This window comes from Myxocyprinus asiaticus, chromosome 22 (assembly GCF_019703515.2).
Source record: "Myxocyprinus asiaticus isolate MX2 ecotype Aquarium Trade chromosome 22, UBuf_Myxa_2, whole genome shotgun sequence".
NCBI classification, from domain to species: domain Eukaryota; kingdom Metazoa; phylum Chordata; class Actinopteri; order Cypriniformes; family Catostomidae; genus Myxocyprinus; species Myxocyprinus asiaticus.
In genome coordinates, this window is record NC_059365.1 from 32,647,477 (window position 1) to 32,662,563 (window position 15,087).

The following is a 15,087-nucleotide window of genomic DNA, read 5'->3' on the forward strand; positions in this document are numbered from 1 at the left end:
TTGACAGATCTGGTCACAATGGACTGCCGTTGAATAAAAATAGCTGTGTGAAGATTATTCAAAATATTCTACATCTACAAAAAAATAACAGCCCAACAGGTTTAGAATGACACGAGGGTTAGTAAATAATCAAATAATTTAAATTTTTGGGTGAACTGTTCCTTGAAATGGAGGCCATGTTGAAAATTAACCGCAGTGGTCTGAGTAATTTAAGAGGAACGAATCCACGATAAATGTTCACTTGTGGTAAAATCCAAACAAGAAGCCAAATTCAAACCAAGAAAGAGACAGATGTAAAGAGGGAGTACAGAAACATGAATATGACCTCTATAATTAAAAGAATATAGGACAAAATACAAGCATATACTGTCTGTCTGAGAGCATACTGAAGTTAGATGGTGTTCTGGTCCCAGATTACTCACCACAATCATCTCGGATGGCTCCAGAACGATGCACTCGCATCCACGCCGTAAACTCCCAGCAGACCTCTTCCCAAAACTGAGGGAAAAGTAGAGGAGAGAGAAAGGTTATAAACTGTCTGGCCAATTATGGAATCGTGAGATTTTGTGGGAATGAAAGCATGCTTAGAATCCGAGCCAGAGGAGCACATATCCACACACTTGTGGCAGTGTTCCTGGCATAGGCAGTAAGATTCCACTGGGAAAGAAACTACAACAAAATTGGAAAAGTCCACCGGATGACATCACAGGCTAATGAAAGAAGTACAGTGCAAAGAGATGCAGTGTGTTAGTGGCTACACAGAAAACTCTATATTGAAAATATAGCTAAGGAGGATACCATGGAAATGTGAGGTGGAGTTCATGTAGGACAGAGGCAAATATGGACTGGTTATAGCTTTACCTTATTATATATACTTAGATTTCTTGGATCATTTGCATCACACCCTCAGGGTTAAATTAGTATTACAAATTCTGAGCCACGACCTTGCAAGTTACGACACATTGAGCTGAGATGCTCAAGCAGGCAATGCAGGTTTGAATCTGGCTTGCAACATTTCCTGAACACATTACCCCATCTCTCACAATCATGTAAGGTAAACAAAGGTAAAAAAGTAAATATATTAATAATAATAATAATGATACAAATGATTGAGATTGTTGTGTACTATACAAATCTGTTTTTCCTTGTTGGTCAATTTGATTTATTGATTTAGCATTACTTTTGCTTGCAAGGCACCTTAGGGAGCCAAATGAGCTTTTCAGTGATCCTTTGGTCCAAAGCTTACATTAAAAGAAAGGAACACAGTAGTCTAGTAGCTGCGGGAGAGCTGATTATACTAATTCAGACAACAATGACTGACAAAGTAAGGCTGACTTTACTATGGAAATACTCCACCCAAAGAATATGAACACTAATCCATTAAGATAAGCGTTTGCATGTATTTGAGCCTTTAAATGTAAATACTACTCACAAAGTTATCAGTACAACCAAAACTAAAATACCACAAATTCTATATTTTCTACAGCACTGTGTTTATGGTGCACATGTTGTTAGAACTACTAGGCAAATGGCAAGAGATCATTATCATTACATTTCAATGAATTATGTCACAATTAAAATTTAAGTTTAAACTTGATCCACCATTTATGTCAAAACAAGTCTTTAGGTAATGCACCATGCTTACTGTTGTCATTTGAACAGCTACTTGTATGTATAGTGTATGGGTTATTTTAGAGGCCCAGCTGATAGAAATTGTAACATACTAATATAGTTGGACTAACAGGTGGGATTTCCTCCACACACATTGATCCTCAGTTGAAGACCACACACAATGAGCCCTCTGTGTTGTAATACTGTTTGACTGCTCTGCCAGGCTATTATCCAAATATAAATCACAACATTTGGAGTGTATATTCACCATTCATGATACACTACCAGTCAAACGTTTGCACACACTTGACCTTTCAGTTTCTCATAGGTTTAAAAACCTTATGCTTAAATGCTTGAAATTAGTTAAATAAATATATATAATAATAATTATTTATTTTTTTATTTATTTTAATGGACCAGACAGCGACAAAAAAAAAAAAAAAAAAACAGCCAACAACTGTCTATCATAAATGGGAATACTGTTTAAAAAGCATCACAGGTGGCACCTCATTTCATTGGTCATGAAAATTATAGTGTGCAGAATGAATAGTTAGTTATCATAGTTTTAATCTGTTTGTTTTTTTTGTTTTGTTTTTTGTAACTACATAATTCCCATAGTTCCGTGTTTGTTATTTTATCATTTTGAAGACTTTACTATTATTCTAATTATTCTAAAATGCAGAAAACTTATAAAGAATGTGTAGGTGTGTCTAAACTTTTGACAGGTAGTGTATATGTATATAGGGGCAGTGGTGGCTCAGTGGTTAAGGCTCTGGGTTACTGATCAGAAGATTGGGGGTTCAAGCCCCAGCACCGCCAAGATGCCACTGTTGGGCCCTTGAGCAAGGCCCTTGACCCTAACTGCTCCAGGGGTGCTGTATCATGGCTGACCCTGCACTCTGACCCCAGCCTAGCTGGGATACGTGAAAAAGAAGAATTTCATTGTATATGTGCAAATGTATAATGTGTGATAAATAAAGAAAATTATAAATTATTATTAATGTTGGATTAAGTATGTATCTTTTTGTGTTTAGAGAAAATAGTTGCAAAAGGACAACAGAATGAAGAAGAAATCAAGTGTCTTTTTTTTTATTTATTTTGTTGTTTTTTTGCAGAGAGCTAGAAAAACTCTTAAAAAATAAATAAATAAATAAATAATAAAAACATGACATTCACCACATTCCTTGAGAATTTACCTCAAATGAGCTGCAAACAGATTTTGCCCCTAGACGAGATGCCCACCCAGCCAGCCCCTACATTCCATATTACACTACATTCCAGGTTTCTGGAATGTGATTCTGTGACGAACCCTGCAGGCACTCACTCACACTCACACACACACTCACACACACACACACACACACACACACACACACACACCAAAGAACACAGGGGTCTCCAAAGAAAATAAGCCTCCTTTTTTCATTTTTCCATATTAAGTTGAGTAAAGATTAAAGATTTGTTATGCAAGTGCTGTCGGTGGGAAAGTCATATGGGAGAAGGGGGGTGCACTAGAGGGCTTAAGGACATGCTGAAATACAGTAGAATGGATAATGCAATAACAGGATTCCACTGCAACGCTTCAGCAGGCTCTAAAAAGCTCTGCTGCCTCTCAGATCTGAAGTTGCAGACATACAGCCACAGAATGCAGTGCAAACAGCATTTCAGGAGCAACAAAGCAACCCTGAACTGTTATTAGAAATGACGCAGGCACTGTATTGCTCAAGGCATGATTAGAAATGTTTGAAACTTGAGGACTGATTACTTAAGATTTAACCAGTATTAGTCAAATCAAATAAACAAGCAGAACACGTCCATTAAATTTTTTTTTTTTTACATCTCATTTAAATATGTATATGGGTAATTGATGCATAGCGAGTCCATGGACTATATATATATATATATATATATATATATATTTTCCATCATAATTTTAGGTTAAAATTTATATGAATGGAAAGTGTTTATTTTTGGTTCTGTAACTGGTCAACACCTCCTTACCTTCATTTTAAATGGTCCTGCGTTGTTACAAATTAATTTTTTAAAGTACCTTTGAAAATATTTTTACGAGCTGCATGCATACTTATAAAATAATTAGCAAAGTGCTGTTTAAAACAGCTGTTTTAAATGGAGTATGGCATGTCACAGTGCAGGACATTTAAACTACCTATATGGAAGGTATAGTAATGTTTTAAGTAATAGTCAACTAATCTTGTACTTAACATTCAAGATAATATATAACCAGTAAAAATGTAAAACTGTACCTGAAGATGAGGTAGTGCAGTTACAAAATATCCATATCAAAACAAATCCATAAACAAGCCAAACAACTTTAAGATCCTGTATTCTGTCCCAGTCATCCTTCTGCTGTACCTAAAATGTGTGTTCAAGGTCCTCTCCTAATATTCATATACACACTTTGCTAACTACACTAAACACTAATGTGATTTTGTTAGCGCCACATGATAATCCAGCTTCACTCCATACACTGCACTGCAAATATTCCGTTCTGATAGCTCCAGCTACCGCCTTTATCTTATGAGTGTGTGTGAGTTGGGGAATGTGGTAAAGTGGTGAAGCCAACAATGCTGCCTGCCTCTGACTTTCTGTGGAGCCAAGAGGGAGGAGCTGACCTCTACCCACAAACAACATGACCTCTCAACCTATACTACTCAAGACTTGTGATCAGTTGAAGAAACAGACTCAGACAGACTTACAGAACCAAAGAAAGACAAACTGAACAATAGTAAAGGCAAGGATAATCAGCTTTACTTAGAATTTCTGTTCATTGTTATTATACAAGTAAAACAAAAAAGAACTATTCACCCCAAAAATAACAAAAAAGTGTTAGACGAGTCACTAAATATATATATATATATATATATATATATAAAAAAAAAAATACAAATTAGCTGGGGATTGGCATGAGGAATGTTGATACATGCAGGGAAATGATTTGTGCATCAGCTGGGACACCTATGGTCTACTAGATTTCACAGATTATATTCTCATGAAGCACATGCAATGTGCAATGCTTCAGGGAAGAACAGGAAAGGCTTTTATAATACTTCCATGGTTTGTAAGAATGTAAGAATGAACATGCATTTAAAGGATATGTTTAATCTGCAGAGGAAGAAAATGGTGAAAAACTGATTGGTTTTGCTAAAATACAAGAATTCTAAACTCTGGATTACTCAGTCTGATCTCATGGTGATATTTATGCAAAATGGCATTACGTGGTTCCTTGCACGTATCATGGCAGTGCCGAGGTGAAATGTCCACGGTGTGGCACTAAAAGCAAGTTAAATTTTCTCCCAAACAGATAAGGTTTTTAAGGTTAAAAACCTCCACTGAGTTTTAAATCAGCCAAACCTACCTCCCTACCCTAAACCTAACATTTAGCATCATAAAAAGCAAATGTGAGATGAAATCACACAGAAAGTAACCATGTTGCTTCCCAAAGTACCCTAACCTTAGCCCCTTTATGCCGAGTTATTGACAAGCGGTATCTCCAATCAGACATTTCTGCATTGGTTCAAGTGTGTTCACCTCCTGTTGTGCAACCAACAGCAGTGTGGGAGACATGGGTTCTCGTCCCACATTGAATAGTCAGTGATGAGCAAAATTGAAATGTGCCATTTTCTTTCTAAGATTACATTTTGAGCTCCAGTGATGGTTAGGTTAAGGGTTTGGGGGTAGAGTTAATAAAATATGCATTACTTCTCACTGTATTACATCATTTACAGCTAAAAACAAATTGCTTTACAACTCACTTTTGGCTCCGCTTTGTGGGCAATTCACCCAGAAACTGGAGCTCACATGTGCCCTTAAGCCCAAAGTATACTTCGGTCAGATGTACAGAACGTGTGACGCAAATCTCTTCATCAGCAGAGTGCGCGAGCACTGAACGTGCGCAGCCCTGTTTTTCTAAACGCACGTCTTTGAGCGTGCAGAATATGCATGCGCCTGGAGTTATTTGCACTAATTAGTGGGTCCACAAGGTGGCAACACTTACATATTGTGCCGTTGCTGTCACAAAGAAGCGCTAGATGTAATCGCCACTAAACATCAGGAGATGAAGGTAAAAACACAACGATGGATGTGCAAGTCAAGAGCACGTGTGTGAGGAGGTCTGGAGATGCTTTTGTATTACTTAAGTCTGAAGGAATATAAAGACATCTTTATTGGTCTAAACTCCTGAAGAGCAAGTCTGGTGTCTCATAGCAGTCTTAGCACGCATGCACCAACCGCCTATGAATGCGTGCAGTTATATGGATTATACTTTGACAGGCTCGCATTCGATTGTACGCAGATGCTGAGCGTTTGCATCAAAATGGAATTATGCCTAGGGCTTTTTGTTAAAAAACAGCTCCTGCTTCAGCCACTGGGGGCATTTTTGTAAATTTCAGTAAGCACAGATGAGTTTAGCTCAAGCAAATTCAACATACTAGTTAAATTTTCTATGTATATAGAGCTGGGACAGTATGAAGTATTTTAACAGCGAGAAAATTACACACATCACCAATCAAATTACTGTATTCATTAATGCCTAAACTTTTAGATCTACAAAAAAAACAAAACAAACAAACACCATGGCAAACCATTCAATTCTTTGAAGTACCTTGTAGTACAGTGTAAATACCATGGTACAAGAATATGGTTATCACTCAGTACTTTGGTATATATCAAAGTACCATGGTATAACCACCTAATATCATCATGGTACCATGGTATGGCCTCAGGACTTTTTTGTATGGGTAACATTACATCTCTAAGAACTAGAGCATGGATGTTCCCCGTCTTGTGGTCGGAAATAGTGAAGCAAACAATGGAGTTATTAAAGGATCAGATTTAACAGAGTTTATAACAATAGAAACTATTGTTGATGCTTAAGTCTGCAATACCATTTTAAAGGGGTCTGACTTGTTGCATAAGAATTGGTATGAGTGCCCGGTGGTACCGATGCTGCAATTTACAAATGCCATCTGAAACTCACCTCTTCTACCAGCACTTCACAAACCATTACACTTTTAATGATTGCAATCATTGTGCAATTAACCACTTGAATGCTGTATTTTGCAGTGAATATGAGTTTAGGAGCAATTCAAAAGAGAAAGAATTTTTTTGTTTTGAATTGTTTTATTTGAAAGAAACAAAAGGGGAAAAAAATAATGCATGCCATGTGCCAAAGAACGTTGATTAGATGTTGCTGCAGATCTAGTGAGTCTCAGACAAAAATCGGTACACAGGGTAGCTGTGAGGTCTCTTGGGGAAAAATGGCCATTATTGTGAGCTCTATCAAGAGACTGGGCACTTTAAGAAGTGCACTGCTGTCCAGTTAGTTTTCATTCACTGAACGTCTGAGTCATAGTCTATTACATAAGGCACACATCACAGCTCGCACCGTGAAGACAAAACAGAGAGGGAGGGAGAGACCTGCTTCTCTCATTGCCATGGTGATAAAATGGCATATTCCCACTGCAAGCCAAATCTAGAGCATCTCTGTAAAGTGTTTTTGCAAGGTTTTTCAAATTCTCCCCAGTCAAAATTTTTTATTTCTTCCTTTCCTTGCTACTGTTTGCTTCACACCTGCTTCGGCAAGGTGCAATTGTGCCTGACTAAATGTGTGTGCATGCGTGTGTAACAGCAATCTAATTGTGATTTGTACTGCTCAAAACAGTGTTGTGTGCAGTGATTCCATTATAGTTATATTAAAAAAGATGTAATCAGATTACCAATACAATTTGTAAAAGGGTAAGACTCTTATGAAACCTGTCAATAAATTTTCCTGGTCCTATTTTATTTTAAAGTCAAGTGAAACAAATAAGAAAATATACTTTGCACATAGGGCTGGGCGATATGACGATATACTGTATATCGTGGCGAAGGTATAAAGTGTCAGTCGATAGAGATTTTTATATATCGTGTATATCGCGATATGTACATTTTCATGTGCGTTGAGTGGTTTCAGCTAAGTTACGACTTAGAATAAAGAATAAAAACTTATACTAGGCCCAAAGTTAATGAATATTTAGGTGGGACTCTGCCTTCCCTGCCCATATAGATGAGCCGCACCTGATAATAATAATATTGGTTAACAACATATCAGACTAAAATGTGGCATAATGTGAAAATTAGCTTTTTGGCAAAGTTGATATAAAAAAAAAAAAAAATTAAAAAAAATTATCTGTTGTCCAGTGTCTGTGTTTCTTTGCCCATTCTAACCTTTTTTTTTTTTTTTCTGTTTCAAAAGTGGCTTTTTCTTTGCAATTCTTATAAGGCCTGCAGCCCTGAGTCTTCTCTTTACTGTTGTACATGAAACTGGTGTTGAGCAGGTACAATTCAATGAAGCTGTCAGCTGAGGACATGTGAGGCGTCTATTTCTCAAACTAGAGACTCTGATGTACTTATCCTCTTGTTTAGTTGTACATCTGGCCTTCCACATCTCTTTCTGTCCTTGTTAGAGCCAGTCGTCCTTTGTCTTTGAAGACTGTAATGTACACCTTTGTATGAAATCTTCAATGTTTTGGCAATTTCAAGCATTGTATAGCCTTCAATCCTCAAAACAATGATTGACTGATGAGTTTCTAGAGAAAGCGGTTTCTTTTGTGCCATTTTTGACCTAATATTGACCTTAAGACATGCCAGTCTATTGCATACTGTGGCAACTCAAAAACAAACACAAAGACAATGTTAAGCTTCATTTAAAGAACCAAATAGCTTTCAACTGTGTTTGATATGATGGCAAGTTATTTTCTAGTACCAAATTATCAATTTAGCATGATTACTCAAGGATAAGGTGTTGGAGTGATGGCTGCTGGAAATGGGACCTGTCTAGATTTGATCAAAAATGACTTTTTTCAAATAGTGATGGTACTGTTTTTTACATCAGTAATGTCCTGACTATATTTTGATCAGTTGAATGCCACTTTGGTGAATTAAAGTACCAATTTCCTTCCAAAACAGCAAAATCTGTACATTACTCCAAACATTTGGCCGCCAGTGTATATTGTTATCGTGGTCGACCACCCTATTTGCATACAGAAAATAAAGCCTATTTTTGAGGGTAATTACGATTATTTACATTGTGACATAACTTTTCATGACAGTTACACACATTTGAAGTTTTATATTTAATCATGTCACATTATGAGTCATTTGAAAATTAACATTTTAACATTACTGGGTTCCATTCAGTTGTGAGATCTCTTAAAGAGGCAGGGAAGAATAAAGGTTACATGCTTGTACATGAGGGGTTAATGGGAAAGGTGATATCAGGTGCATTTTCTAATGAAGCGTGACATATTTGGTATTTGATGACATTCAGGTTATGAACATACCTGGACCGTGGCAGGAACATGGACTCTTTAATGAAGACTGATCCAGAGAGAAGAATGTACCAGCACGTGCCAATGTCATCCGGACTGAGAGAGAGGAAAGAAGATCAAGAGAAATTTCAAACAGAGTCCAACAGGAAACAAAGCATGATTATGTGTAACATGTGGTTTGGTTTGCTGAATGGTTACTTTAAAAACAGCCGACACATACACACATCACATCAACTGTCTAATGAAAACACTATGTCATCATTTTTGTCCTGTAATACACTCATGTGCAGCATAAGGAGATTCCCTGAGGAAAACAGTGGACAGAACAACCAAACATGTTCCAGCCAAGCAACTGCCATTAAGATGAATGGAAATGCTCATTTTCTCCAGCTATTACATACTAACCTTCTTGGTAGACTCACCCACCAGCTCACAGACACTTATTCTCTATCTTCCATTCACTTCCTCCTGTAAGTGATACCAGTTTAAATTAGACTGCTTGATTTATGTGTATGTGTAGGAAATAATACACTGACACACAGTCCCCCTTAACACTGCATTTTCAGGTCACAGAGCATTCAGGAATGTTAGACATCTTTAAGTCATGCTGGGCTGACGCCAGAGATGTCTTCCAGCCCCTGGTGAGCCAAGCTCCATGTCTGAATCTCCAATAAGTGTTAAAAGTGGGAATGTAAAAAGAGGAGAAATCCAATGAGCAGCGGACATCTTGTTGATTGAGTCAGAACAGCCAATACACACTGCAGTGAGATAGCATGCCCAAAGCAATGCTGGCATTTATGAGCTGTAAGACAGACCTAACAAATAGTAAATGACATCATGTTTATGGAACACTGCACACTTTACTGTTGCACATTTCTAATATTTATTACTCGAGGTGAACATTATAAATAGCTTTTCTTTTAATTTCATTCGTTTCTGTGTATGTGTGTATGTGTGTGTGTGTTGACATGTTTTGTCTGTGCTGAAATGACCCAATCACAGCCAACCAGAACATGTTTAAATGTACAGTTATGTGGAACAGGATTTTAGATCAATGCAAGTAAATGGTGGGTGGGGCTTCCCACCGTGACGCTGCAGAAATAGAAACGAAGAGATCGACAAAAATGTCCTGAACTCTGATTAACATGGAAAAGATACCTTTTGTCAGACTGACCTCAATGTGAATTATTTACAGTAACTAAACCTAACTGTCAGTGGAGTAAATTTTTTTATTTTAGAGCAAAAATGCAACCTCCAAATCGAGCTCACCATTATTTATGGGAACGTAAATATGTCCTGATTCTCACGGGACAACAAGCCGTGTATCGGAGGTTGCAGAACCAGTGCAGGGAAATGTGTTCACATTTGAATTGATGCAAAAATGTCTGATATGGGGTGGCTTGTCAGTAATTCGGCAGACTGGGGTCAATGTCAGTGGACATGAAACTTCGGAAGCAACATGTTGATTTCCCGCGTGATCATGTTGCTTTTATCGCTTGTCACTTGATCACATTGCGTCTGGCTAGGACACAGTGTAAGAGCAACCACTGACAATGCAATGAACAAGATGTCAGATGCTCATTGGATTACTATTCTTTTCACATTCCCACTTTTATCATTACAGGAAATAGCGACAAAGTAGTGACAAGCCACTGGGGTAAGAAAAATGCACTTACGTCTAAGGGAAAACAAGTTTATTTTTCTTACCCCATTGGCAAATAGTTTTTTTCTTGTTTTAAGCAAAAACTTCAAAAAAAATGTGTAAGATTTCTCTGACTTAAAATCTTACATCATATTGCTTCTCAAGTAGATTTTTATTTAAAGCTGAAGTGTGTAATTTCATTAGCGCCACTGAACAGAATTGCAAAAATATACATTGTTTTCAAACATCTTTCTGAATACGCAACAAACAGAAAGTCCCAGCCCCAACACACTCCGTTGGTTGAGTCAGTGTTGTGCTGGACGGGCTGCTCAAACAAACAGAGGATTTTTTATAGCGCCACAGAGACACAGTGTTTACAGTTTTCAAGAAAATTACAGAACGAATGGCTTACTTATAGCATTAAGCTGGGATGGGAGTAACTATTTTAACACCTAAAAAGTTACACACTTCATCTGTAAGTATGTCTAGATATTTTTATTTGAAAATAAGTAAAAAAATACTGATTAAAAACTATTTTGCAGTTTCTCTACCCTAGGGGGCCTAGTTCTCCAAAGTTTTGGATGTTGGCCGTTTAGAGTTTAATTAAAACACTACACACACACACACACACACACAAATACGTGCTGCTACATCTTCTCTATAGGACTAATGAGGCAGCTCCAACGCTCTCTCAAACCCAGCACGAGCCCTGCCTGCCTTTTTTTGTTCTCTTTTTCTATCGCTCCCTTCATCCATGCTGCCTTTGCTGCCTCTTTTAATCGTTTTTCCCCCACTGCGAGTAGACAAAAATGAAACACTCAATTATTAATCAGCAGAATGCAGAGGGAGCGGAAGAGAGCAAGGAGAGATGGAGACTGAGAGACGGTGAGCATGAGGATGTTCTGCACCATCAACGGCACAGCGCTGACTGAACTGGGTCACAAAAACACTCTTCCAGCGCTCATCAAGCTCACAGCAACAGCCTCCAGCCCCTCAGGAAGGACTGCGGAGCAGCAACGAGAGCAGGAAGTAAGGCAGGGCTTGAAAGAATATGGCGACCAAAAACATTCTTCATTCTTTCATCCTTAGAGGGTTTTATTTATGTGCTAATCTTCAGTGGACCCAAAAAGGAAATATTATATTAGTATACACACATAAGCACAGGAAACATTCTACTACTGTTGATGGAATAAAATAAATTAAATTAATACTAGTGCTGTCAGTCGATAACATTTTTTAATCACGATTAATCACATAATTTTATCGTGATTAATTGCAGATTTGAAAAGTGCTAAAATCGGAATCGCTATTGTGTGTTTCTGGTGTGTACATCAGTGTAATGTCCCCGCCGGATAAATTGCAAAGGTTTCACCCTATTCCAACAAGTGTTCAGAACTCAAATGGGGCAATATAAAATGTCCGAATCTAATGTGAAAACTGGAAAATGTGTTAATTGTGATTAACAAAAATGAACTCATTAAACATTGAATGCCTTCAAAAGACTTGGAATATGATGCATGAGCCGCATTAACTACTTTTATGATATGTTTATGTGCTTTTTTTTTTGAGTCACTATACACTGTTATTATAAGTACGGACCAGAATATTAATCAGTGTTTTTCTTTTTGTGTTCCACATTAGAAATACATACAGGTTTGGAACGACATTAGGGTGAGTAAACTATGACAAGTTTTATTTTTGGGTGAACTATCTCTTTAGGCACATATAGAAGATCGAACTGCATTTAGCTGCAGTGTGCATATGCCCTAGCCTATATGTGGAGCTGCTTGTAATTACACAGATACTACAATTACAATACACTTATTATACTACAGTAATTCCAGCAATATTTAATCTGTAACAGACATGGTAAAAGTGTTATCCCTACAAAGTGTAACTTAAATTATAGTGTTCAAATACTCAAATCATTCAAAGGCACCAGAGTGGTTATTTGTGTTAATGTGACTACATTTGTCGTCTGAGCTGTGTGTTTGTGCCCAGCGGCAGCTCTTGGGCTGATGGGAGTCCCAGCAGGAGTACTGAGAGAACGATGAGGAGAGAAGAACCTTCTCTACAACAGCTGCTGGCCATCACTGTAGGAGAAACCCCTTCTGCTGAGCTGTGAGTGTTTGTGTGTGTACTGTATATCAGACCAGGGTACAGAATGATGGATCACTCATGCCACTACAGTGCACTGTTACTTGCACGCACACACTCAAACATGCAACACGAATACACACAAAGACTTGTATGTGAGTACTCAAAGTCAACAGCTATTCTTACAAACATAAAAAGGCTTTTATAGGGTTTTATTATTTTTTATTGTGGTATTTCAATGCAGAGATGGAGGGATGACAGCAGATTTACAGAGTGTGACAATTCAGTTATTCGACAACAGTATATAGGTACAGTCACACTAGACTTTACCTAGAAACTAGACTTTGTTGAAATCAGTAAAGCCTCATCACTTCTCATTGCATCTCGTGTCCAAACATCATGATGTCATGTCACGAGAACCAATGAAGTTTGATGTTATTGATAAGGCCGCCATATTTGATTTCAGGGCTGTATTAATGATTTGATTCGACAGTGAATAATGACAGAAATTTTGCTCTGCTCATCCCACAAATTAATCGAATGGCTTCAGAAGACGAAGAACAGTTCTGTTGTTTGTTTGTTTTTTGGAGCTTGACAGACCAGAATCCCCAGTGTTGGGTAAGTTACTCAAAGTAATCCACTACCTAAAAATGACTAATTACTTCTCTACATTGTAATCAAATTACTTTACTGATTACTGAGGTAATACCCAACACTGTTACTCAATATCATTATATGGCAAAGAAATCCTGTAAAGACTTTTACAATTTCTACATTTGTAAAATGTGTGTGGAAGAAAAATTCTTTTTTGGGTTGGAACAGCATGAGGGTGAGTACATGTTTGGGTAAATTAACCCTTTACATGAAGTCTGCCATTAAAGCAAAAGGGGGACATACCACATACTGTACCATATTCCATACAAAATTTTACACACATTTTTATGCAATATAATTTGTAATAATAATTTAAAAAAAAGATTGTATTATATTACACAATTACACAGGATAGAAGCATTTTCATCTTATCCCTACATTGGTACTATATTATTCTCAGCCTCAGACGGCATGCCCACTGACTGCCCACAGTCCGCGCACTAACCATCTGATGCTTTTAGCACACAAATCTGGAAAACGCTTTATCGCTCAGTCAGTGCAAATCTGATTGGCTGGTTTGATGGAACTTCCATGAGTAGACAACAACAGGATGTTTCATCAGTCTGCCATGAAGCCAAGTTGTGTTCACAAGGTTCTGCATTGATAGAATGAGTGTTTTTGAGGACAAAATAATCAAAGAACTTGCCCAAGTTTGCCAAGTTAGTGACATCAGATCTTTTAAAGATATTCAGAGTTTCATTTGAGGCATGCTGCAGAAAGTGAAGCAGATATCCACAAACAGAGCTGCCATTTTCTGCTATGTTTACTTCGTTATGTCTGTGAAATTCTTTCTAATCATGTTTTCTGTGCTGTACTTAGAATCTCTACACATTTTATGCTCTTGCCCCATGTTGTTTCTGTGCAATCGCTCGTGGAGACTCGCACGCAATTATTTTAAAGCAATAAGCCTCGATTGTCTTCTTGCATTTATGAAACGGCTGTAACAGCAATCAAAGACACCGGTGTTCATTAAATAATTCAATTTATTAATAACAAATATAGTCAGCACAATAAACAATTCTTCCGCCAAGTAGTATAGTTCCTAAGATCATTATGAACATATGATCACTATAAAAGTAAGAGCATTCTAGGACTTTCTAATGATCAAAATTATTGTTGATATTAATTTGGGCATTTCCGTTGATGGTACATGCTTTAAAATAGTGTTCAACCATGTTTGGATTTGTTTTCGCTGAAGGACCAGAGGTGCTTGTGTCAGGGTAAGTGCGTTTTAATGAGGCGGTGCCGGCTAGGATTTTGCTCCAGTTCCTCCGTTCATTGTAGTTCGGGTGCTAGTACAACTGTAGAGATTATTCACGTCAGTGTCCGGTCACAGATATAAATTCTCTAGCTTCCAAGCCAGCATCAGAAAGTTTCTGTACTGTCGTACTTCGCAAACAGTGGTTTGTGTACCCCATTGGTTCTCTGGTATACCTTTAGAAAAAAATAAATGTATATCTATGTTCTATTTAATTTTCGGGCTGGATTTTTATCATTATTATTTTACCATTTTATAAAATTACATAGTTGCTGTAATTGCTCCTCTTTGGGTGCAGATAAAAAGCCGGTGGATTCGGAGGGAGCAAGGACAGCTATTTCTCCAAACGAGGCGACAGGACATAGCGCATCTCCTGGCTGTTCATACATGAATCCTCGTCAGCTCTCTTGGGTTCTCTCGTTGGGATCTTAATGGTTTTTAGTGGCTTCATTGAAAGTCAAGGTTGCATACTTGATGCCATTTCAGCACGCATTTGG

At 37.6% G+C, this 15,087-nt stretch overlaps 1 protein-coding gene across 8 annotated transcripts in view; it reads right to left on the bottom strand.

Annotated features, from left to right (window-relative positions):
- Positions 1–15,087, bottom strand: part of LOC127413030 (rap guanine nucleotide exchange factor 2-like) — a 198,464-nt gene that overhangs the window by 102,048 nt on the left and 81,329 nt on the right. For all 8 annotated transcript variants that reach the window (XM_051649819.1, XM_051649823.1, XM_051649821.1 and 5 more), the window contains exons 4-5: positions 8,952–9,035; positions 423–498 (exon numbers count right to left, since the gene is read on the bottom strand). In XM_051649819.1, coding sequence (XP_051505779.1) covers positions 423–498; positions 8,952–9,035 — 160 coding nt within the window. The remainder of the gene's footprint in view (positions 1–422; positions 499–8,951; positions 9,036–15,087) is intronic.